At 31.5% G+C, this 27,277-nt stretch overlaps 1 protein-coding gene across 1 annotated transcript; it reads right to left on the minus strand.

Annotated features, from left to right (window-relative positions):
* Positions 1–21,591: 21,591 nt before the first annotated feature.
* On the minus strand, positions 21,592–22,690 carry LOC139899090 (pathogenesis-related genes transcriptional activator PTI6-like). Its single transcript, XM_071881906.1, has one exon. The coding sequence runs from the start codon at positions 22,539–22,541 to the stop codon at positions 21,804–21,806; it is 738 nt and encodes a 245-aa protein (XP_071738007.1). The 5' UTR covers positions 22,542–22,690; the 3' UTR covers positions 21,592–21,803.
* Positions 22,691–27,277: the final 4,587 nt, after the last annotated feature.

Consider the following 27,277-nt stretch of genomic DNA (forward strand, 5'->3'; position numbering starts at 1 on the left):
GTTGTAGTAGACCTGATGGTTTCTGATGTTCAGCTTTGACCTTAGAACACGTCAAACATTCTCCTACATATTTAGCAATATCGACTTTCATACCTGGCCACCAAAAATGTTTCTTAAGATCCTTGTACATCTTCCCCGTTCTAGGATGTATTGAGTATCTGGTTTTATGAGCTTCTCTAAGTACCATTTCTCTCATATCTCCAAATTTTGGTACCCAAATTCTTTCAGCCCTATACCGGGTTCCGTCTTCCCGAATATTAAGATGCTTCTCCGATCCTTTGGGTATTTCATCCTTTAAATTTCCCTCTTTTAAAACTCCTTGTTGCGCCTCCTTTATTTGAGTAGTAAGGTTAGTGTGAATCATTATATTCATATATTTTACTCGAATGGGTTCTCTGTCCTTTCTGCTCAAGGCGTCGGCTACCACATTTGCCTTCCCCGGGTGGTAACGAATCTCAAAGTCGTAATCATTCAACAATTCAATCCACCTACGCTGCCTCATATTCAGTTGTTTCTGATTAAATATGTGTTGAAGACTTTTGTGGTCGGTATATATAATACTTTTGACCCCATATAAGTAGTGCCTCCAAGTCTTTAATGCAAAAACAACCGCGCCTAATTCCAAATCATGCGTCGTATAATTTTGTTCGTGAATCTTCAATTGTCTAGACGCATAAGCAATCACCTTCGTTCGTTGCATTAATACACAACCGAGACCTTGCTTTGATGCGTCACAATAAATCACAAAATCATCATTCCCTTCAGGCAATGAAAATATAGGTGCCGTAGTTAGCTTTTTCTTCAATAACTGAAACGCTTTCTCTTGTTCATCATTCCATTCAAATTTCTTCCCTTTATGCGTTAATGCAGTCAAGGGTTTTGCTATTCTGGAAAAGTCTTGGATGAACCTTCTGTAGTAACCAGCTAGTCCTAAAAACTGGCGTATGTGTTTCGGAGTTTTCAGGGTTTCCCACTTTTCAACAGTTTCTATCTTTGCCGGATCCACCTTAATACCTTCTTTGCTCACTATGTGACCGAGGAATTGAACTTCTTTCAACCAAAATGCACACTTTGAAAACTTAGCGTACAGTTTTTCTTTCCTCAATACTTCTAGCACTTTTCTCAAATGTTCTTCGTGCTCTTGATCATTCTTTGAGTAAATAAGTATGTCATCGATGAAAACAATGACAAAATTGTCAAGATATGGCCCACACACTCGGTTCATAAGGTTCATGAACACAGCTGGTGCGTTAGTCAATCCAAACGGCATAACCATAAACTCGTAATGACCATAACACGTCCTAAAAGCAGTTTTTGGAATATCATTCTCCTTTACTCGCATTTGATAATATCCAGAACGTAAATTGATCTTCGAATAAACCGACGAGCCTTGTAGTTGATCAAATAAGTCAACAATTCTCGGCAGTGGATAACGGTTTTTGATGGTAAGTTTGTTCAACTCTCTGTAGTCAATACACAACCTAAATGTACCATCCTTCTTCTTGACAAACAAAACAGGAGCTCCCCATGGTGATGTGCTTGGTCGAATGAAACCACGTTCTAATAGTTCTTGCAGTTGGCTTTGCAGTTCTTTCATCTCGCTGGGTGAGAGTCTATAAGGAGCACGAGCTATTGGTGCAGCTCCTGGTACAAGATCTATTTGAAATTCAACAGATCGATGTGGAGGTAGTCCCGGTAATTCTTTCGGAAATACATCGGGAAATTCTTTTGCAACGGAAACATCATTGATGCTCTTTTCTTCGGTTTGTACTTTCTTGACGTGTGCTAGAACAGCATAGCAACCTTTTCTTATTAGTTTTTGTGCCTTCAAATTACTAATAAGATGTAGCTTCATGTTGCCCTTTTCTCCGCACACCATTAAGGGTTCTCCTTCTTCTCGTACAATGCGAATTGCATTTTTATAACATACAATCTCTGCTTTCACCTTCTTCAGCCAGTCCATGCCAACTATTACATCAAAACTCCCTAACTCTACTGGTATCAAATCAATCTTAAATATTTTGCTACCCAGTTTAATTTCTCGATTCCGGCATATATTATCTGCTGAAATTAATTTACCGTTTGCTAATTCGAGTAAAAATTTACTATCCAACGGCGTCAATGGACAACTTAATTTAGCACAAAAATCTCTACTCATATAGCTTCTATCCGTACCCGAATCAAATAAAACGTAAGCAGATTTATTGTCAATAAGAAACGTACCCGTAACAAGCTCCGGGTCTTCCTGTGCCTCTGCCGCATTAATATTGAAAACTCTTCCGCGGCCTTGTCCATTCGTGTTCTCCTGGTTGGGGCAATTTCTAATAATGTGGCCCGGTTTTCCACATTTATAACAAACTACATTGGCATAACTTGCTCCGACACTACTTGCTCCGCCATTACTCGTTCCGACACCATTTGTTCCTTTCGTTCTGTTAACCCCTGGTCCGTAGACCTCACACTTCGTCGCGCTATGACCATTTCTTTTACACTTGTTGCAAAATTTGGTGCAGAACCCCAAGTGATACTTTTCACACCTTTGGCATAGCTGCTTCTGATTGTTGTTATTGTTGCGGTTGTTATTGTTGTTGGGATGATTGTTGTAGTAGTAGTAGTAGTTGTTGTTGTTGTTGTTGTTGTTGTTGGGCCGTTTGTTGTAGTTGCGATTGATGTTGCGATTGTTGGGATAATTGTTGCGATTATTATTGTAATTGATGTTGTTGTTGTATTGGTGATTCTTATCACCGTTTTCCTCCCACTTTCTTTTGACTTGCTTCACATTGGCCTCTTCAGCCATCTGTTCTTTAATTCTTTCCTCAATCTGGTTCACTAGTTTGTGAGCCATTCTACATGCCTGTTGTATGGAGGAGGGCTCATGTGAACTTATATCTTCTTGGATTCTTTCCGGTAATCCTTTCACAAACGCGTCGATCTTCTCTTCCTCATTTTCGAACGCTCCCGGACACAATAGGCACAATTCTGTGAATCGTCTTTCGTACGTGGTAATATCAAATCCTTGGGTTCGTAACCCTCTAAGTTCTGTCTTGAGCTTATTGACCTCGGTTCTGTGACGGTACTTCTCGTTCATCAAGTGCTTGAATGCTGACCACGGTAGTGCGTACGCATCATCTTGTCCCACTTGCTCTAGATAGGTATTCCACCATATTAATGCAGAACCTGTGAAGGTATGCGTAGCGTACTTCACTTTGTCCTCTTCAGTACACTTACTTATGGCAAACACCGATTCGACCTTCTCGGTCCACCGTTTCAATCCGATCGGTCCTTCGGTTCCATCAAATTCCAAAGGTTTGTAGGCAGTGAAATCTTTGTAGGTGCATCAAACACGATTTCCTGTACTGCTAGATCCAAGGTTATTGTTGGTATGTAGCGCAGCCTGTACTGCGACTATGTTTGAAGCTAGAAAAGTACGGAATTCCTCTTCATTCATATTCACGGTGTGTCGAGTAGTCGGTGCCATTTCCTTCAAAATAGTCAAATGGAACAAGTTAATCATACAGAATATTAAGAGTAGTTAATAGTATTTCGCAGCATAATATGAACTCATTTATAAAAGCTTTTTCTTCATATTAGCGTTTTATAAGTTTAAATTCGGGTAGTACCTACCCGTTAAGTTCATACTTAGTAGCTAATATACAATTCAAAAACTACAATTCTATATGAAAAACTGATTATAATAATATTTCGCGTTCAAACTTTTATACAATATTTTACAAACTTACAATACCGCTTATTTTACATAAAGCATGAAATATAGCACACAATAACTTTGATACAAGATAGTTGTGAAGATAATTCTAGCTAGTACACAAGTCGTTCAGCAAAGGCAATAAAGACACGTAATTCATACGTCCAGAAACAAGTCATGCATTCTGGTTTTACTAGGACTACTTCCCATCCTTGGTCTTGTGGAACATAACCGTTATGGCCGTTGATAAGACAGCGTGTTGTAACGTCATCAAAGGTACGAGGGTTACGTAATGACCAACAGTCTCGTAATAATCTAAAAACCTCATTTCTTACCCCAATTACCGACTCCGTTACTTGTGGGAACGTTTTGTTTAATAGTTGTAGCCCGATGTTCTTGTTCTCACTTTGGTGAGAAGTGAACATTACTAACCCGTAAGCATAGCATGCTTCTTTATGTTGCATGTTAGCCGCTTTTTCTAAATCATGAAGTCCTATATTCAGATACATTGAGTCAAAATAATTTCTTAACCCGTTGCGTAAAATAGCATTTGGGTTCCCCGCAATATATGCGTCAAAGTAAACACATCGTAACTTATGGGTTTCCCAATGTGATATCCCCCATCTTTCAAACGAAAGTCTCTTATAAACCAAGACATTCTTGGAACGTTCTTCGAATGTCTTACAAACTGATTTCGCCTTAAATAGTTGTGCCGAGGAATTCTGACCGACTCTAGACAAGATTTCATCAATCATGTCTCCGGGTAGGTCTCTTAAAATATTGGGTTGTCTATCCATTTTGTGTTTTCAAACTGTAAAATAGACAAGAGTTTGATTCATAAAAAAATTACTTATTAATACAAGCAATTTTTACATATATCATAAAGCATAAGCACACTATATTACATATATTACACCACACGAATACAAATATCTTATTCCGACTCGCTCGTTTCTTCTTCTTCGATTTTGGTTCGTTTTACCAAGTTTCTAGAGATATATGATGTTCCCCTAATACGAGCCGTCGTTTTCCACATTGGTTTAGAAAAACCTGGTGGTTTAGAGGTTCCCGGGTCATTGTTACAACTTAAGGGCTTCGGGGGTTGACGATACATATAAAGTTCATCGGGGTTGAAATTAGATTTCTCTATTTTTATGCCATTTCCCTTATTATTTTCTTTTGCCTTTTTAAATTCAGTTGGGGTAATTTCTATAACATCATCGAAATTCTCGTCGGAATCCGATTCATTGGAGAATTGGTAATCCTCCCAATATTTTGCTTCCTTGGCGGAAACACCATTGACCATAATTAACCTTGGTCGGTTGGTTGCGGATTTTCTTTTACTTAACCGTTTTATTATTTCCCCCACCGGTTCTATTTCCGCCTCCGGTTCCTCCTCTTCCGGTTCTGATTCTTCTTCCGGTTCCGACTCTTCTTCCGGTTCCTCTTCGGGAACTTGTGAATCAGTCCATGAATCATTCCAATTTACATTTGACTCTTCATTATTATTAGGTGAGTCAATGGGACTTGTTCTAGAGGTAGACATCTATCATATAATATCAAACGCGTTAAGAGATTAATATATCAGATAATATTCACATGTTAAAAATATATAGTTTCCAACAAAATTTGTTAAGCAATCATTTTTCAAGTAAACACGGTCGAAGTCCAGACTCACTAATGCATCCTAACAAACTCGATAAGACACACTAATGCAAAATTCTGGTTCTCTAAGACCAACGCTCGGATACCAACTGAAATGTCCCGTTCTTATTGATTAAAAACGTTCCATATTAATTGATTTCGTTGCAAGGTTTTGACCTCTGTATGAGATGTTTTTCAAAGACTGCATTCATTTTTAAAACAAACCATAACCTTTATTTCATAAATAAAGGTTTAAAAAGCTTTACGTAGATTAAATGATAATGTAAAATATCCTGTTTAAACACGACCATTACATAATGGTTTACAATACAAATATGTTACATCGAAATCAGTTTCTTGAATGCAGTTTTAACGCAATATCATACAAACATGGACTCCAAATCTTGTCCTTATTTTAGTATGCAACAGCGGAAGCTCTTAGTATTCACCTGAGAATAAACATGCTTTAAACGTCAACAAAAATGTTGGTGAGTTATAGGTTTAATCTATATATATCAAATCGTAACAATAGACCACAAGATTTCATATTTCAATACACATCCCATACATAGAGATAAAAATCATTCATATGGTGAACACCTGGTAACCGACATTAACAAGATGCATATATAAGAATATTCCCATCATTCCGGGATACCCTTCGGATATGATATAAATTTCGAAGTACTAAAGCATCCGGTACTTTGGATGGGGTTTGTTAGGCCCAATAGATCTATCTTTAGGATTCGCGTCAATTAGGGTGTCTGTTCCCTAATTCTTAGATTACCAGACTTAATAAAAAAAGGGGCATATTCGATTTTGATAATTCAACCATAGAATGTAGTTTCACGTACTTGTGTCTATTTTGTAAATCATTTATAAAACCTGCATGTATTCTCATCCCAAAAATATTAGATTTTAAAAGTGGGACTATAACTCACTTTCACAGATTTTTACTTCGTCGGGAAGTAAGACTTGGCCACTTGTTGATTCACGAACCTATAATAATATATACATATATATCAAAGTATGTTCAAAATATATTTACAACACTTTTAATATATTTTGATGTTTTAAGTTTATTAAGTCAGCTGTCCTCGTTAGTAACCTACAACTAGTTGTCCACAGTTAGATGTACAGAAATAAATCGATAAATATTATCTTGAATCAATCCACGACCCAGTGTATACGTATCTCAGTATTGATCACAACTCAAACTATATATATTTTGGAATCAACCTCAGCCCTGTATAGCTAACTCCAACATTCACATATAGAGTGTCTATGGTTGTTCCAAAATATATATAGATGTGTCGACATGATAGGTCGAAACATTGTATACGTGTCTATGGTATCTCAAGATTACATAATATACAATACAAGTTGATTAAGTTATGGTTGGAATAGATTTGTTACCAATTTTCACGTAGCTAAAATGAGAAAAATTATCCAATCTTGTTTTACCCATAACTTCTTCATTTTAAATCAGTTTTGAGTGAATAAAATTGCTATGGTTTCATATTGAACTCTATTTTATGAATCTAAACAGAAAAAGTATAGGTTTATAGTCGGAAAAATAAGTTACAAGTTGTTTTTGTAAAGGTAGTCATTTCAGTCGAAAGAACGACGTCTAGATGACCATTTTAGAAAACATACTTCCACTTTGACTTTAACCATAATTTTTGGATATAGTTTCATGTTCATAATAAAAATCATTTTCTCAGAATAACAACTTTTAGATCAAAGTTTATCATAGTTTTTAATTAACTAACCCAAAACAGCCCGCGGTGTTACTACGACGGCGTAAATCCGGTTTTACGGTGTTTTTCGTGTTTCTAGGTTTTAAATCTTTAAGTTAGCATATCATATAGATATAGAACATGTGTTTAGTTGATTTTAAAAGTCAAGTTAGAAAGATTAACTTTTATTTGCGAACAAGTTTAGAATTAACTAAACTATGTTCTAGTGATTACAAGTTTAAACCTTCGAATAAGATAGCTTTATATGTATGAATCGAATGATGTTATGAACATCATTACTACCTTAAGTTCCTTGGATAAACCTACTTGAAAAGAGAAAAATGGATCTAGCTTCAACGGATCCTTGGATGGCTCGAAGTTCTTGAAGCAGAATCATGACACGAAAACAAGTTCAAGTAAGATCATCACTTGAAATAAGATTGTTATAGTTATAGAAATTGAACCAAAGTTTGAATATGATTATTACCTTGTATTAGAATGATAACCTACTGTAAGAAACAAAGATTTCTTAAGGTAGGATGATCACCTTACAAGATTGGAAGTGAGCTAGCAAACTTGAAAGTATTCTTGATTTTATGTAACTAGAACTTGTAGAATTTATGAAGAACACTTAGAACTTGAAGATAGAACTTGAGAGAGATCAATTAGATGAATAAAATTGAAGAATGAAAGTATTTGTAGGTGTTTTTGGTCGTTGGTGTATGGATTAGATATAAAGGATATGTAATTTTGTTTTCATGTAAATAAGTCATGAATGATTACTCATATTTTTATAATTTTATGAGATATTTCATGCTAGTTGCCAAATGATGGTTCCCACATGTGTTATATGACTCACATGGGCTGCTAAGAGCTGATCATTGGAGTGTATATACCAATAGTACATACATGTAAAAGCTGTGTATTGTACGAGTACGAATACGGGTGCATACGAGTAGAATTGTTGATGAAACTGAACGAGGATGTAATTGTAAGCATTTTTGTTAAGTAGAAGTATTTTGATAAGTGTATTGAAGTCTTTCAAAAGTGTATAAATACATATTAAAACACTACATGTATATACATTTTAACTGAGTCGTTAAGTCATCGTTAGTCGTTACATGTAAGTGTTGTTTTGAAACCTTTAGGTTAACGATCTTGTTAAATGTTGTTAACCCAATGTTTATAATATCAAATGAGATTTTAAATTATTATATTATCATGATATTATCATGTATGAATATCTCTTAATATGATATATATACATTAAATGTCTTTACAACGATAATCGTTACATATATGTCTCGTTTAAAAAATCATTAAGTTAGTAGTCTTGTTTTTACATATGTAGTTCATTGTTAATATACTTAATGATATGTTTACTTATCATAATATCATGTTAACTATATATATAACCATATATATGTCATCGTATAGTTTTTACAAGTTTTAACGTTCGTGAATCACCGGTCAACTTGGGTGGTCAATTGTCTATATGAAACCTATTTCAATTAATCAAGTCTTAACAAGTTTGATTTCTTAACATGTTGGAAACACTTAATCATGTAAATAACAATTTCATTTAATATATATATAAACATGGAAAAGTTCGGGTCACTACACCACATATTCTTCGCAGAATATTAATGAAGTTATGGATCAATACTTCATCGTTCATTGCTGTTGGTACTCCTTGGTATATATGGTGCGTATAACGTTGATGTTCGTGGGACAGATTGTGAAATTGAGGCTTGGAATGCGGATGTTGTTGTTGGTGATACTGTTAATACCGGTAATGTTGCTGAAGCTGGTACATTTTGCACCATATTTTTCAAAATCATTTCTCAGGTGCGAAGCTCGTTGACTTCTTCGATTACTCCGGGATGATTGTCGGTAGGAACGGGCGAATGAATAAAGTTTAGAATTTTAGATAGAATATAATCATGATGAGATATTCGGGTAATGAGAGTAAAAATGGTGTTTCGGATTGGTTCGCCGGTGAGTGCTTCAGGTTCATCACCAAGAGAGAAATTCGGTGGGTGGAAAGGATCGCCTTCTTCTTGTCTCCATTGATTGAGTAGACTACAAACCCATCAGATGAATTGAGGATGGCTGATTGATTGATTCATTCAGGTGACGCTGCTTTCGGAGCTGGAGTGGGACTCCATGTCGGAATCCGAGGGACTTAAACTAGTGGTGAGTTCCATTTCGTACGATTGGATAAAGGGTTTTCGATATGAAATGAATTTTGGATGTCAGATGATATTCTAATTACATAGAATATCTATATATATAGAACAAAAGATTTCGTAGATTACGGAGGAATTTACGAAATATATCAGGCAAAGTTTATGCTAACAGATACGCTAAGATATGGATTAGCAGATACGCTACGATATGAATTTTTGTCTATACACTATTCATGCAATCAATGCAGTAAGTTGTGTCTAGACTAAGATGGTAAGCAGAAATTTTTTTTGACAAGAATGATAAGCAAAACTTTTGACATGCGGACCAGGTTCAAGTCCAGACTCATTAATGTAACCTAACAACTACTAGGTCGAAGTCCAGAATTCACTAATGCATCCTAACAACTACCGGTTAGACACACTAATGTTGACCTGGTTCGCTAAGATCACCGCTCTGATACCACCTGTAGTGCCCCGACCAAATCCATATAGAGGAGAACATTACATATGATTACATTGCGAGGTATTTGACCTCTATATAATACATTTTACAAACATTGCATTCGTTTTTAAAAGACAACCTTTCATTTCATCGAAAGTTGACAGGTATGCATACCATTTCATAATATCCAAACTATAAATGACCTAATCTGTCATTTACTTAATAATAATCTCTAATGAACTTCAACGACTCGAATGCAACGTCTTTTGAAATAAGTCATGAATGACTCCAAGTAATATCCTAAAATGAGCTAATGCACAGCGGAAGATTTCTTTCAAACCTGAGAATAAACATGCTTTCAAGTGTCAACTAAAAGGTTGGTGAGTTCATTAGTTTATAGTAATCATTTCATTTTCATCATTTTAATAGACCACAAGATTTTAAATATTATAAAACGTGCAGAAGTCCCATTCCAACTGCACAAAAAATATCTTTCATATGAAGAACACCTGGTGAGGATTCAAAATATAATAGTAACCATCTGTGCTGGTCTTTCACCCCACGGCTGAATACATGTGCCTTCAAAATATAGAACCTTTGTGCCGGTCTTTACACCCCACGGCTGAACACATGTTTATAAAATATAGGACAACCGGTGCCAAAATCTCATAAATAATAAACCATCCACCCGGCTCGGGAGCTCATACGCTCTAACGGAAACCGGGGGCTAATGCGTGTCATAATAATCATCCCCAATCCCAGATAATTCTAACATAGAATGTAGTTAAGGTACTTGTGTCTATTGCGTTAAACATTTATAAAAGCGCATGTATTATCAGTCCCAAAAATATATATTGCAAAAGCATTTAAAAAGAGAGCAAATGAAACTCACCATACTGTATTTTGTAGTAAAAATACATATGACTATATTGAACAATGCAGGGTTGGCCTCGGATTCACGAACCTATATCATTTGTGTATTCATTAATATATAATCGTAATCAAATAAATATATATGTTGTTATTAGTGACATAATTTTTAAATTATTAACTTATATATTTTCCATTATTTAATTAAATGTATTCATTTTGTATATAAAAGTATTTATATAGTTAAGTTATGTATGTTAAATATATTTTTATACATATCATTTGTTTGTTGAAACTAGTAATAGTAATAATGCTAAAATAATATTTATAATGGTAAAAATGATAATATTGATAATACTGTTATAATTCAGTAGGCTTATAACTACCTTTAATGGTTATAAGAACAAAGAGAGAAAAAGAGAGAAGAAGGAGAGAAGAAATATTGATATTGATATTTCAAGAGAAATGGTGCACCTTAAATGGCTACCATACATGTCTATTTATAGCATAAAATATTACTATGCAAGAAATATAATAATAATAAAATTAACATCCAATCTAGATATTTTATAACACTCCCCCTTGGATGACAATTTTATTAGAGAATAACTAGTACTGCCTCGTTAAAAACCTTGCTAAAGAAAACCCATTGGGATAAAACTTTAGCTAAGGGAAAAAGAGTGCAGCATAGAGTTGACTCCCCCTCAAGTAGGCAACGTCTGAGTTGTTACATCTTCTGAACATGCCTCATGTCAATATTATGAACGTGTGTTCTGAAAATAGCAGTTGGCAGTGCTTTGGTATAAAGATCGGCAGAGTTGTTGATTGGACGTATCTCATTTTAATCTGGTTGTCTTTTACGAGATCTTGAGTATATGAGAAGAATCTGAGGTTTTCATCTGAAACTGTATCATCTAAATCTTTTATGTACAAGTTTGGCCCTCGTGATTTGTCTACAGTCTCCTTCATGGTTTGTTCAAACCGTTGTTTCAGTTCCTATTCCCTTTCAGTCTTTTTCTGAGCCTTACCAATATACCATTCTTTTCCATCAAACTTATGACCGTTAAGACCGTTTATAGCTTTAGCGCCTCGTCAGCATTTATGTTTTGTTCTGTCATTTTTGATACTCTTCTTTCATTTGTATTATGTAAGCTGTATTATCTTCATAGATAGTTGTTACGCTTTTATAGCGTTCTAGTCCACAAGAATCAATAATGATTTGTATCATTGATCTTAACTAAAATCATTCCCGAGTAGCTTCATGTAATGCAATCACTTCGGCATGATTTGATGATGTTGCAACAAGTGTTTGTTTTGAGAACGTCATGATATTGCGGTGCCTCCATTTAGGAATACATATCCAGTTTGAGATTTAGCTTTATGTAGATCGGATAAATAATCTGCATCTGTATAACCAAACAAATCTTGTTTCGAGTTGTTAGAATAAAATAATTATAAATCAGTAGTTCCCCGAAGGTATCAAACTATTTGTTTGATCCCATTCTAATGTCTTTTGGTAGGGGCTGAGCTGAACCTTGTCAACAAATTAACTGCAAAAGAAATGTCAGATCTTGTATAATCTATAAGATACATAAGAACCTCAATTGCACTAAAATATAGAACTTCCGATCTGTTAAAATTTTCATGATCTTCGCAGGGATGAAATAGATCAGTGTCAATATTGAGTGATCTAACAACAATGAGTTTGTCTTTAAAAAAAATGTTTTAAAATCTTTTCGGTATAAGTTGTTTGATGTACAAGTAAACCATTAGGCATATGCTCAATTTGCAATCCAAGGTAATACTTGGTTTTTTCAAGATCTTTCATTTCAAAATAATTCTTTAGAAGTTGAATGATTTCATAGATCTCTTTATTTGTTCATATGATGTTAAGAACATTGACATAAACAACTACGATCTCATATCCGAACATTGTTTTTATAAAACATACGTGCAAAATAAGTTTATATTTATACCCTTTTTTTTTATCAAGTAGTCATTTAATCGGTTATACCACATACGTCCCGTTTGTATAAACCCACTTAGAAATCTTTGTGATTTAATGGAATATATTCCCTTGGGTTTTACATTAGATGCTTATGATACCTTAACCCTTTAGGTATATTCGTATATATCACTATTAAGTGATCCATACAGATAAGTAGTAACAACATTCATGAGATGCATTTAAATAACTACCAGGTTGATTAAGTATCTAATAAGTAATTGTATCCATTACAGGAGGATAATTTTTCCTCCTAATTCATTTCTGGTCTTTGTGGGAAATATTGAGTTACAAGTCTAGTTTTGCCTTGTAACTTCATTTGCACATTTCTTTTCGGATAAAAATTCATTTGTATCCCATACGTTTCACATCTTTAAAAGTGATAACGATTGATTCGAAAACTTTTCTTTTATCGAGCGATTCTAATTCAGCTCTTATTGCTCCTTTCCATTGAGCTCAATCATGTCCATTTTGTATATTCAATGACAGATTTTAGTTCCAGATCATCATCTTTATTCATGATGTCATTGTAACATTATATGAAAATATCTCATAGAGATTTTAGTTTCATTTCGGTTCCATAATATTGCATAATTTATCGCAATTTTAGTATTTACATTTATCAATATCCTCTGTAGAAGGAATATTGATTTGTGGTTCTTCTTGAACACTTTCTCTTACCTCATTATCAGCTGATTTTCTTTTTCTAGGATTTTTATCTTCGGAACCAATTGATCTTCCACGTTTGATGCGTGGCAAAGACTCAACAGTGACATTATTGCCAGCTTTTGGAATTTCAGTTCGAGCTGGAGCATTTATCGCTGGTATATATGATTTAGTCACTTTTTTATATCTGTAAATGCATAAAGTAATTAATTTGCAAGTTCTTGCATATGCATTATTTTTGAACTTTCGTTTCACATTCTTTTGTGCGAGTTCAATATACCTTAATTGATGTTCACATCATGAAGCATCATTTTATTTTTTATTTTTATTTCTCCCCCTAATCTAGGGAACAATGTTTTATTAAAATGACAATCAGCAAAACGTGCTGTAAAAACATCACCCATCATGGGTTCAATATATCTTATGATTGAAGATGTTTTATATCCAAAATATATTATCATCTTTCTTTGAAGAACCATTTTATTGTGTTGTGGTGATACAATTGGAACATACACTGCACAACCAATGTTTTAAGGTAGAAAATATTTGGCTCTTGGCCAAAATCAAGTATTAAGTGAAAATATTTACGACTTCCACATGGTATAATGCGAATTAATGTCGCAGCATGTAAATTTACATGTCCACATATAAATATTGAGAGATTTGTACTCATTATCAATTGTCTAGTTATTAGCTGTAAGCGTTTATCTATTGATTCAGCTAAACCAATTTTGTGTATGCACATGAGCAACTGGATGTTCAACAACAATCCCTGTAGATATATAATGATCATTAAATGCTTGAGATGTTAACTCACCAGCATTATCAAGTCTCATCCTTTTAATGGTGTAATCAGAATAATGTGTTCTCAATTTAATAATTTGTGCAAGAAACTTTGCAAATGCCATATTACGGCTCGATAACATACAAATATGAGACCATCCGCTAGATGCGTCTATTAGAACCATGAAATATCAAAATGGTTCACATGATGGATGAATTGGTTCATATATCTTACCTTGAATTCTTTCAAGAAACATTTGTGATTCTTTTTCACAATATACTTTTCATTAATCACCATATGTGCCTTTTTTATCATATATCCTTTTCACCATATACGCCTTTAATCATATGAGCTGTGTTTTTCACCATACGCGCTTTTAATCATATGCGCTTTTCATCATATGCGCTGTGCTTTTCATCATATTCGCTTTTTATCATATGCGCTTATCATATGCGATGCGCTTTTCATCATATGCGCTTTTTATGTGAATAGTAAATTAATTAATTTCGTTTTACTATTCATATGAATTAATTTAGATTTACTATTTTGTTAATTGAGTAATATATATATACATCATATACTTGTGACTCCGAAGGCTCAAATGAATTTGACCATATAGTTATACGTTGTACCTTGCACATTAATTTTCAGTAGAAGCTTTAGATGCATATTATTTTCAGTAGAAGCTTTAGATGCACTTTTTTTTTAATCACCAAATACCACAAACACTTTGTTTGCGTTTGTTCATAGTCATCAATGAAAACCATTTTCTTTAATTTTATTTTATACAATAAAATTAACGCATCATTATTCTTTTCAAAAACAATAATCTATTGTTATTGTTCACTTGTGCCATGTTTAACAACAAAAGTCAACAACCTCTGTCTTGTTTGTTGTGGCAACCAAAAACAACCTTTGCTTTTGTTACCGAGAATCCAAGACCAAAAAACAATTAATTTTTAATTAATCTTTTATCAAAACCCTAAATGATTTTATTGATCTACGTTGATATGGCCATAAAGAATTGACGGCTGACCTACTTTTGTAAGTGTATTTCGGCTATCATCCCGAAAACGCACAACGACCTTTTTTTTTTTTTTTTATGAACTATTTGTTTCATATCTAACTTAGGCAATTATTGTGAACATTTGGTCCCTATAAGAGCATTTATTTTTTAGACTTTTAGTTGATTTGTACTTGTCACAATTAGGGATAGCACCCGCGGGTCGTGGATGCGGATCCATTGGATCCATCACCCGTACCCACGAATTTTTTTTTTAAATCAAATAACTGGAAATTTGGATTTTTTTTTTTTTAAGAAACATCCAATTGAACCCTTGTTCGTTGAAACAATTTGACTATCTTTTTAACTCCCCATTATTAAACGGGCCATTTTGATGCACACTCTTAAAAAAATAATTTGTTTTTTTTTTTAAGTTTTATTATTCAACCTCCTTTTTTCAACGGTCACGTTTTTAACAAAACATTTGACAAGTTTGGAAAAAAGTTTTTTATTGATTATCATCAAAAGTTTTCTATTGTCACTCTACTGGATGGAATTATGGCATACAACCAAAATTGCAACCCAACACTACATAAGAACAAAAAGGTTGTTTTTAATTAACATATGTATATGTGTTAAACTCGGAATAATAATAACTTATTTTAGAAAATTAACATAAGACATGTTGAAACATTTTTGTCACATTTAGCTCATCAAGTCTAATACTTATCATTGATAGATTTTATCACGTCTAGGAGATGTTTACTTTTTTCTTGTATTAAGTCCTACTTTCATTTACCTTTGTTTGGAAAAAAGTTTTTTTTTACTTTGCTTTCCCCCTTTCTGTAAAACTCATTTAAACACTTTCTTTGTTTTTTTTTTTTTTAAAAAAAACTTCCTTTTTTTTACGTTACCCGTAAATTATAAATATATAAAAAAAACTTTTTGTTTAAATTTTTTTTCTAGTTTTTAAAAGGCCACTTGACCAATTTTTTAATTCTTTCACAACACCTGATATCGTGATCGTGACCTTTCACCAAAGCAAGAGATATTCTTGATAAACTAAACACGGACTCGTGTTTGAAATTGTCGGCCACAAAAAAATTCATTTGATAAAAGTATATATTTTTTTTTAGTTATAGAAGGAGACCACTTCATTTTCAATACTTTATTTTTGACAAAAAACTATTCCATTTTACCATCCCCTTTTTTTTCTTACTTTAACTTTTAAGATATACTTTTAATAAAAATACAAACTACTTTTTCTTATTTTAACTTTTAAGATTTACTTTTAATAAAAATACAAACTACTTTTTGTATTTTAACTTTTAAGATTTACTTTTAATAAAAGTACAAACTACTTTTTCTTATTTTAACTTTTAAGATTTACTTTTAATAAAAATACAAACTATTTTTTTATTTTAACTTTTAAAATTATAAATTTAAGAATAAACATTAGTATGCATGAAATAAATAATGATTAATTGCATAAGTAATCATAAATGTTAGATAACATATAAAGACCCCATTGTATTCGTATTGATCGGAATTAATCTCGACCCATGGTACCGTGTTGTCAAATGACGTGTTGCGTACATAAAGTACCGTGTTGTCAAATGACGTGTTGCGTACAATCATGAGGTCTTATTAACATAAATATAAATATTAGTGAAGTTAATAAGAGTTAGATTACAGAAAATATAATTCAAGTGGTATAACCGACCATATATAACTTAAATAACATAAATATAAATGTTAGTGAAGTTAGTAAAAGTTAGATTACAGAAATATAATTCAGGTGGTATAACCGACCATATATAACTTAAATAACATAAATATAAATATTAGTGAAGTTAGTAAAAGTTAGATTACAGAAATATAATTCAGGTGGTATAACCGACCATATATAACTTAAATAACATAAATATAAATGTTAGTAGTCCAAAATTTGATATATTCGAGTCTGCAATTATTAATAATTTCATACCTTGATTAGTGATTCGTGATCGTTTGAGATATCTTTTAATTACACTAAGCTTTTCGTGCTGATAACGTGTTATAATTCAGTAGGCTTATAACTACCTTTAATGGTTATAAGAACAAAGAGAGAAAAAGAGAGAAGAAGGAGAGAAGAAATATTGATATTGATATTTCAAGAGAAATGGTGCACCTTAAATGGCTACCATACATGTCTATTTATAGCATAAAATATTACTATGCAAGAAATATAATAATAATAAAATTAACATCCAATCTAGATATTTTATAACAAATACTTCATATTACTAATAAAAATAATAATGTTAATATTCTTAGTGATAAATATAATGATATAAGCTATAAAAATATTAATTTTACTGCTAGTGATAGCTTTAATAATAAATCTTATAATAATGATAATAATAATAGTTTTTAATCAAATGAAAAACTTAGAAATGATGGTAATGAAAATAATCATTTTGATAATAATACCTAATACTTGTTAATGATAATAATAGTTTGTATTATTTCCATAATAATAATCTTAGTAATCCTATCCATAATAATTCTTATATCAATATTAATAATTTTAATAATAATAATAATAATAATATTAATAATGATAATACTAATATTAATAATAATAGTTTTTAATAAAAATGGTAGATTTAAAGTAATGATACCTTTAGTAATTATAATGATCTCTAATAATAACAGTACTTATAATAATAATAATAATGATAATAATAATACTAACAATTGTAATTATAATGATAATACTAATATTTAATGATGATAATAATAAATTGTAATATGTTAGTAATAATAACAATTAACTAAACAATAATAATACTAATGATAATAAAACTATAACAAAAGGACTACCTTAATGTATCCAGGCTTTAAAAAAAATGAACATCGCTGCCCGGGTTTGAACCCGAGACCTCTCGCTTAACGCCAACACTCCAAACCACCCATCTGTCATTACATTCCTTGATGTATACCCAGTTTAATTCTATTTAACTCTATTATTTCTGTTTCCTTCAATTTAAGATCATAACATCACCATTATTATTATTCCAAAATTCATAATCATTAACATCTTCAAATTATTAACAATATCATAATCATAATCTCATCATCACCATCTATCATCACCATCTTATATATCCTATGTCATCATCATTATTAACTGCCCATGTCCACAGTCCCAAACGAAAAATCAAATACGGCCCAAGTACACAAAAAGGCACGGCCCAACAAGCAGAAACATGGTAGTCCATAATAGTCTCATCCCTGACCCAGTTTAAATCCCAAAACTCGCAAGAGAATAAAAAATAAAAAGGTGTCGGTGAACACAGATACAGCATCATCTACGCATCATCAATGTATCAGCATCCATTACACTAATTATAATCATCATTTAACTTTACAGCTCCTCATCAATCATCATCATACTCGTTTTATCATGATCACTCTATTAACACCATCCTTCACGATCATTGTATTAACCTCTTATCCTTCATCATCGAATCATATCAGGTATCATCATTAACATACTCGTAATCATAACATCGTTATCATAATTGTTATTACTAACTCCTCGAAACAATAGGGTTTATTGGGTTTATGGTTGTTTGAACAAAACAGATGCAACAATAAAATAGATTCAATCTTCAATAAAAAAAATAGCGGGTTTGAAACAGAAAGACAATAGACGATAGCTACAGTCATGGGTTTGAGCAGGAGACTGTTACGACAGCTGTAGTTGCTCGTGGGTGCAAACAGGAATGATAGAACATCTGTAAATGTTCGATTATAAAAAGAAATAGAGTTGCAGCAGGCCTTATTAATTGTGCAACATTTATTGAGAGCTGGAAATTGAATAGAACAGAAAACATTAAGTGAGAGAGAGAGATATAGGTGGTGGTTACCGGAGGTTGTTAAAGGTGGTGTCGTGAAGGAAGTGAGCCAAGGGTGTCGTGATTGTTGAAACATAAATGGAAACAGAAAAATAAAAGTGGTTTACGGTTATGGTAAGGGTTTTAGGAGGATGATTAAACAAACAGAAAGGTAACGTATTAGAAGTAGAACGAATATAGCAGTAGCCGTAATAGAGTGCTTGTTTTGGGTCGTTTTCTAGGTAAACAATCGGTAGAAAACCTAAGTGGTTTTGGTTTTGATTGAAAACAATATCTTGAAACAGAAAAAGGTTATGGCAGCAACGAAAATAATCATGATGGGTTTTGATTTCATTGAGATTGTATAGTCAACTAATTGAAGATTATGGTGATGGACTTCGTGATCAAATGAAGATGGGTTGATGCTAATGTTTAATCGTAAGAAAAGAAACAAGATGGTGAGGTTGATGATATTGTATTTGTACAGATTAGAATAAAGTAGTAGTGCAAGTGGGTCGATCTTTTATCACAGCCAAGCAGAAGAAAATAAGAATGTAAAAAGATGATGTAGATGTTTAACAAACTAGTACGATTGATTTGAAAGGGGGAAACGTTTGTAAAGATATGAACAAAATTAAATACAATTATGATAGCTATATGAGATTGATTTGATTCCTTATATTAGTAATAATCTAAATACAAATAATAATAATAATAATATAATGTTAATAATAATCATAATAATAAAAGTAATCATTTATATAAAATAACACTACTTATAATAATTTTTATTACTAGTTATAATAATAGTGATATTAACATTGATAATTACAATGTTAATAATAATAATAATAATAATAATAATAATAATAATAATAATAATAATAATAATAATAATAATAATAATAATAATAATAATAATAACATAATAAATCAAATTTGTCAATATTAATATAACAATTATATTTAACTTGTAATTACATTTGATATTACAACTTATTAATTTTGTAATATCTAATAATTATATCATATATTGTATGAATACATCTATTGAATATTTAACATTTATATGTTATATATATATATATATATATATATATATATATATATATATATATATATATATATATATATATTTATTTATTTTATATGGGTTCATAATATTTTATATATATATATTTATATATTTATTTTAATAATAATCTAATTACTCTGTTCATTAATTTAACATTTTAATTTCAAATTGATTAAGGTGCATTTTATTGATTCAAAATATTATATATTTTCTTATATTTATAAATATATATATTTATATATTTATTTACACACAACTGTTCGTGAAACGTCGAGGATGGTCAAAGGTCAATGATTACATGAACACAGTTCAAAGTTTTTGAGACTTCAATATTACAGACTTTGCTTATCGTGTCGGAAACATATAAAGATTAGAGTTTAAATTTGATCGAAAATTTCCGGGTCATCACACCCGGCCCATGCATCTCCTATTCCCACGCAAGTTAATCGGCTTATCCCAAAGAAAGTTGGTGTTTTTATTTGGAGGGCTAAGCGGAAAAGATTACCCGTTTTGTTGGAACTTGATAAAAGGGGAATTGATCTTCATTCCGTTCGTTGTCCTCTTTGCGATGATGATATTGAATCCGTTGAACATTCCTTATTATTGTGCAAAAATGTTAAGGTAATTTGGGAAAGGGTTTTTAGTTGGTGGGGCATTAACTCGCCTTACCCGGCTTATGATGATCTTCTTTGCGGTTCTTACCCGTTACCGGTGTCGAATGTGGGATCTCAAATTTGACAAGCGGTTACATGGACTAGTGCGTATCTCATATGGAAGGATAGAAACCAAATGGTCTTCAAAAAGTCGAGTTAGACTCCTCCGATTGCGATAAGTGAAATTCAAGTAAAAAGCTTTGAATGGACCGCGAAACGTTGCAATTTGAGGAAAATCGAATGACATGATTGGTTACATAATCCTACTACTTGTATAATTTAATTTTCTTAGTGCGATGTATTGTTTAAATGTGCGAATTCCTAATTACTAGCGGTAGATTCTAGCTCAATATCGAGCGTTTTGTAACTAGGTCCATCCAAACATTGTATTTGTTTTGTTTGAGGGATTGATATATCTGCTTTTCTAAAAAAAAAAAAAAAGATTGTTGTTGTAGTACATTATACAAGATTATATATTGAACATATCGTTCTTAAAATTAATATTAATCCAATGAATATATTAAAGACAATAATGTTTTCTATGTTCAAGTTACTTAGGAAAGACCTAGCCGGATTAATCTTTGACCGCTTTAACTTGTTCTGAAAAACTGAACACTAAATGCGTCGTATAAAACACTAAAATATTACTCCGTACAATATATATAATACTATAATTTAGTCACTTTAAAAGGGGATGATTCTAACACACCTTTTTTGATCCTCACACACCTATTTTAACCTTTTACTCTTCTAATAATACTTCATTTCTTTAAATTGGTGTCATCCCCCACTTTAGAAGGGGTACAATTTATCGATACTCTGATTTTACGTTACCCCTTCGTGTTCATTCAAAAGGAAATACATCAAGTATATACTCCGTACCTCGTAAAACGCTACAGTAAATTTTAATATTTACATAAAACTTATGCAGTACTTCTTTAAAAAATATAGAAAAATACCTTTTATTTATAACCACAGTACACAAAATTGCTGAGACAGAATCAGCTACCCTCACCTTACTACTCCACTATAATACAATCCGTACATCCATTACTATTTTCGTTGAATATTTATACTTAATACTTATAATAAATATACTTGGAGTAATCAATCAATTATTAATTAATTAATTAATTAATAATACTTTCAACATACGTCAACGAGGAAATCATCGATATCAAAATCGCCAAATTCCACGTCATAAAAACTCGACGGAGTTCCAAAACCCGATAAATTACTCGGCAGATCAATATCAAACCCGAAAGCGTCCACGTCACCATACCCAAACCCGTCAAACACATCATCAAACGGAAGAACAGAAGTCGGAGATAAAACGACGTCGTTTACTCTCCCTTCACTCGTAAATGGTTTAATAACGGTCTTCGTTGGAAAATTCGTAACGGCGTTATCACCTTTCAACATAACGGCAGCGTTATCGTAAACCGTTGCGGCTTCTTCAGGTGTATCAAACGTCCCTAACCAGAGCCGCTTTCTTCGGGTCGGGTCTCGGATCTCAGCCGCCCAACGTCCCCACGGGCGTCTTCGTACACCCCTGTATTTCTTCCCTACCGTTGATCCCGTGCTCCTCACGTGACTAAGCCTCTTCTGTTGTTCCTTCTGCTTACCAGAGATAGACGGAGACTTAACGACAACAGACGGCGAGTTAACGTTGATTTCAAACACGTGCCTTTTCACTCTTTTGATCACTATTTTTTCATCATGCTCATCATCTGAATCGGTAGCGTACGGATCAGTCATCATGATCCGAATAACTTTCCGGTGAAACGATGTCGTTGTTGGTGACGAAAACTCCTTGCTCGTCGTCACCACGTGCTCTGAAAACTTAACCGCTGGTTGTACGGACGATAGGTTTTTAATCACCATACCACACAGAGATTAATTAATTTAATTAATTAAAGAAATAAAGAGAAAAAGTTGGCGGGAAATTTCCCTCTCTTTTTTTCTTCTTCTTTCCGATGAGGGAAGAGAAAGGAAGGGGGAAGAAACGAATTGAACCTTGAGGGAAGTTTGTGTATATATAGAGAGTGTGTATAGTGCAGTATAGTAGAGTGTAGTAGAGTGGATTTATATTTTATTTTCTTAATTAATTTAATTTAATTTAATTCAATATACAATGACTCGTGGAATCACATGTTTGTTTAAACGAAACAGTTTAATGATATGTTTTAGGCATTAAGTGAATATAAATACTAAAGTCATTTAGTGTAATGAACCTAGAAACTAAGGATTTCGACTAAGAAACTTGTCGTTATTTTTACAGACATATTGATATACTTAATTTGGTCAGAATAAATGAGCTACATTTATTCTCCCACCATCTTCTTCTAATTTCATCACAATTACTATACTTCTTGTTATGAAAGCTTACATTACAACCTTTTATTGAGACATGTATTTCGTATACATATGTAACGTAATTAATCCCGTAAAGAAAACTAATATTTAAATAATAATAATATAATAATTATACATATATTATATTTATAAAGTTTGTTTTAAAAATGTGTATTTATAATTTTAAATAAAAATTAGTAATAACAAATGCCTCTTTAAATTTTTAAAAATAAAATACAATTATTATATGAAGGTTGTACAATATACTTCAAAAATTTTACATGTGTTCATGGTTTATTTTGTAAAGATTATACAATCTATTTTAAAGTTTGTACATATGGTCGTAGGAGTGTTTTATTATAAGGTTGTACATAATGTTTTAAATATTGTACATATGGTTATAAGGATATTTTACCATAAAGTTGTACATAATGCTCCAAATATTATACATATGATCATTGTGTGTTTTATTATAAGGTTATACACAATGATTAATATATTATACAATTAATTTGTTAATATTTTTTATTAAATATAATTAATTATTTAATGACATCATCATGTGACTTAAATTTTTTCTATTTGTTTTTGAATTTTTTTTTAAGCTTGAACAATCCTTATTATGACATCATTATTTTAAAAATTTATACGATACTATAGAATATATTCGTATTGTTAATTGTTATTGTTATTATAATAATTAGTAACTATTACTCCGTAACTATTAATTATTTTTAACCGAAAAATGACTGGATAAAGAAAAAACACTTCGTCAAAACGATGAGGACTATTATTAATTTTTGTTTTGTTGAAATAACGATATCATAAAACAAAGTCTTTTCATCAATAGATGAGAAATACTATTAAGAATTTCTTAAACATAGTCACAAATGCCATGTTTAAAAACATCCGTTACATGTAAGAAGTACTCCATATTACTCCGTAATAAACACCACGCAAACTTGTTATTATTAATTAATTTATAAACCTTTTTCGCTACTATTACATATATGTAGTACATTAGGAAGTTTTTCAATGCAAAAATAGTTGTACATTTATAAATTAATAGGTAGTATTTTTCATGAAAATAAGTAGTTATTAAAATGTACAATTAATTTATGCATACAGAAATTTGTTAATGATAACCCTTAGAGTTGTCATTAGCATTTTCCTATTTTTTAAAATTTAACTTATTATTTCATTTACAGTTTTGGTCCTTGTAGTATCGATTACTTTATAAATTAGTTGTAAATGTTGATTGACTTTGCACTTTGGTTATCAAAATACATCCCCTCTTGTTTGGTTTTCGAGAAATTTGCATTTACTTTATTAGAGGAAAAAGAGGATTTGGATTTTGGATTACATGTGATCATGTTTATACGTATATGATCGATGATCGATGATTGATGATTGATGTGTGTGGTGTTGAATTATTTCGTTGTTTCCGTTTTTCTTACTGTATAGTTGTATGTATGAGGTTGAAGAGAATAAGATTTGTGGAGTGACAAACAATGTTATGTTTATCTTTTAATAAGGAGCTTTCTTTTTTATTTTTATTCTTTTTAACAACTTTATTATCAAAAACTCTCTAACTAGGAGCTAGAAGAGAAATTATAAAGGGTTTGTTATCCATCAATATCAAATGAAGTAGAAAATTCATAACTTTGAAATTTTGAGTTCGAGTCGCGTCGTGGATGAAATGAGTGTGCATTTTCGCTTTTTCAAAAATAATATATATTTATTTTTAGTAATAATTTGTTGTTTGATATACAGTAAAACCTCTATAAATTAATAATGTTGGGACCGGAATATTTTATCAATTTCGCGAGATATTATTATATTGATAATTTTATAAATTATCAATTTAAAAAATTGACTTATATTTGTGAGCAAGTCTCAAATTAATGCATCGGCATTCGAAATTATCATGTCCGTTCACTTTACCTATGGAAATAAAACATAAACAAGGACTTCAAAATTCTCACGTATGTATATTCACACATTAATGAACTTGTCAAGTTTAATGTATATTGGGATTTCAAAAAAAATTAGTAATTATTAATTTATAGTTTCGCTGGGACCAATATATTTACATTGAGATTTCAAAAAAATTATTATCTTATTATTTTATCGATTGAGGTCCAAATTTATACTGGTCCCAAGTTGGGACCGGCCAAATTATTAATTTTATCGAGGTTATTAATTTATCGAGTATTAAATTACTGAGGTTTTACTGTAAGTAGTATGTTATAAAACCAGTATACCAGTTATAACTCGCATAAAATGACTGAATTTTATTATGCGTGTTGAATATGAATAGTGGGAAAGGTTATTGTAAATTTAAAAGTTTATATAATTGGAGATTGGAGATCAATCATATTCAATGATGATTTTATAGGTCTTTCAAGATCCTGTGTTGTTACATGTTTAAATTGTCAAGAGTCAATCTCTCACTCTTTCTTGATTATTTTGTAACGAGGTTTGTTTTTTAACCGTTGCTTATGAATGGCTACCACTAATCAGACTGTTAAATATAGAAAAATAACATAAACTTGACACTACAATAACTAATAATTGTTCAAAGAGTGATAAAATCAGTTGATTTGTTTGCCGTAGACTTAGTTTGACTCGAGACTTCCTTGATAACAACTTTGTTTAATTATTTTAGCAGTACACACAAGCATCACATATGGTTTCTGATTGTTATATTCATATTTTATATTTTATAATAATATAATAATTAATAATGTGTGAAATGAAGTGTCATTAATCTTTCTTAAATAAACACATTAAAATGGTGTGAAAAGTTGATTTGTCATGAGATGTAGAAGATAACTCACATTAAACAAATGACAACACCTTATGGTGTTTATTTATTTATATCAAAACCATACTAAAGATTAAGATAAATAGTAGACCTTTTAGGAAATTTGAACTTTCAAGGAAGCACATACATGGAAAAGTGATCTTGATCATTTTGATGTCTAGATTTTTGTAATTATTAACCATATAGTCAAAAAGTGGCTAAATTTGTAACTGTAGTTGTAATGAAAAAATTGAAGACATATATTAAGTCCCAAAAGTAAGGGAAGGTGAAGTAAAGGGAAAGGAAAGGTAGCATAATTGTCTAAAAAAAGTAGAAAGTAGTTAATAGGCACAAGTGATGGTAATTAGTGGTGTTTGTTTTGCTTTGCTTAAATTAGTGATCACTGCTTATATTTTATGAATTTGGTTATTGCAAGTCTCAAATGGCAAATTGCACAAAGAACTCGCTAGTGAAAGTGAAAAAAGAGATAAAACTCTAATTGCTTTTGAAACGAGTAGATAATTGGAATAGTAACGAGAATACAATTATTTTACTTTATTTTTAATGTAAAGAATACGATATATATTACTACGAGATCTGGACAATCCAAATCTAAAGTATACTTGACTTAGAAATACTTGATTTTTCTAAACATATTTAAGGTTTAAAAGGTGAGACGTATTTTAAATAGAATTGGTATTGGTATATTTTACAAAGCTAAAACTTATATAAAATCACTATCATTTGATGAATGGGCTGAACAAAGACTAAACGTTGTCATCAGCAACTGAAGGGTTAAATTTTGTTGGACCTCATATCCATGCAAAACAAAAAGGGGGAACAATGAACAACATCACTCATTTCACATTCATTCGTCCTCGTAGAGAAGCATGTTCGAAATACGCCACAAAGATTTGTCGTTGCCATCAACATTCTTGTTGAGACAGTCAAAGTGATAGCTCCAGTCTAAGAGTTTGAAAATGAACATACAAATTTTTCAAAATTGCAACTAAAAGTTCATTACCATGCATCAGGTTAAGTAGGGGTGTAACTTAGTCGAGCTACTCGTGAACTATTTAAGGTCGACTTGATAAAAGTTAAAATTGAGCATACCTTAAACGAGCTCGATCCGATCCCGAGCTTGCACATATTTTAGAGCTCGTTTAGTAACGAGCTCTCTAATTTCTTACATTACATACATTAATTTATTAATTTATCAATAATAAATATTTATATAATTTTTTAAATATCTATTATAATTATAATTATAATTATTATTATAAGTAAATTATATAACAATAACTATAGTATGAACTCGAATTTATATAATTTCAAACGAATCAGGCTCATGCTTAATATATTAAGCTCAAAACAAGCCGAGCTCTATGAATTTAAAGCAAACCAAACTCAAAACTAATCAAATTTGACCCGGCTCGTTTACTATCAAGTCTTGCCGTAA

This window comes from Rutidosis leptorrhynchoides, chromosome 3 (genome assembly GCF_046630445.1).
Source record: "Rutidosis leptorrhynchoides isolate AG116_Rl617_1_P2 chromosome 3, CSIRO_AGI_Rlap_v1, whole genome shotgun sequence".
NCBI classification, from domain to species: Eukaryota; Viridiplantae; Streptophyta; class Magnoliopsida; order Asterales; family Asteraceae; genus Rutidosis; species Rutidosis leptorrhynchoides.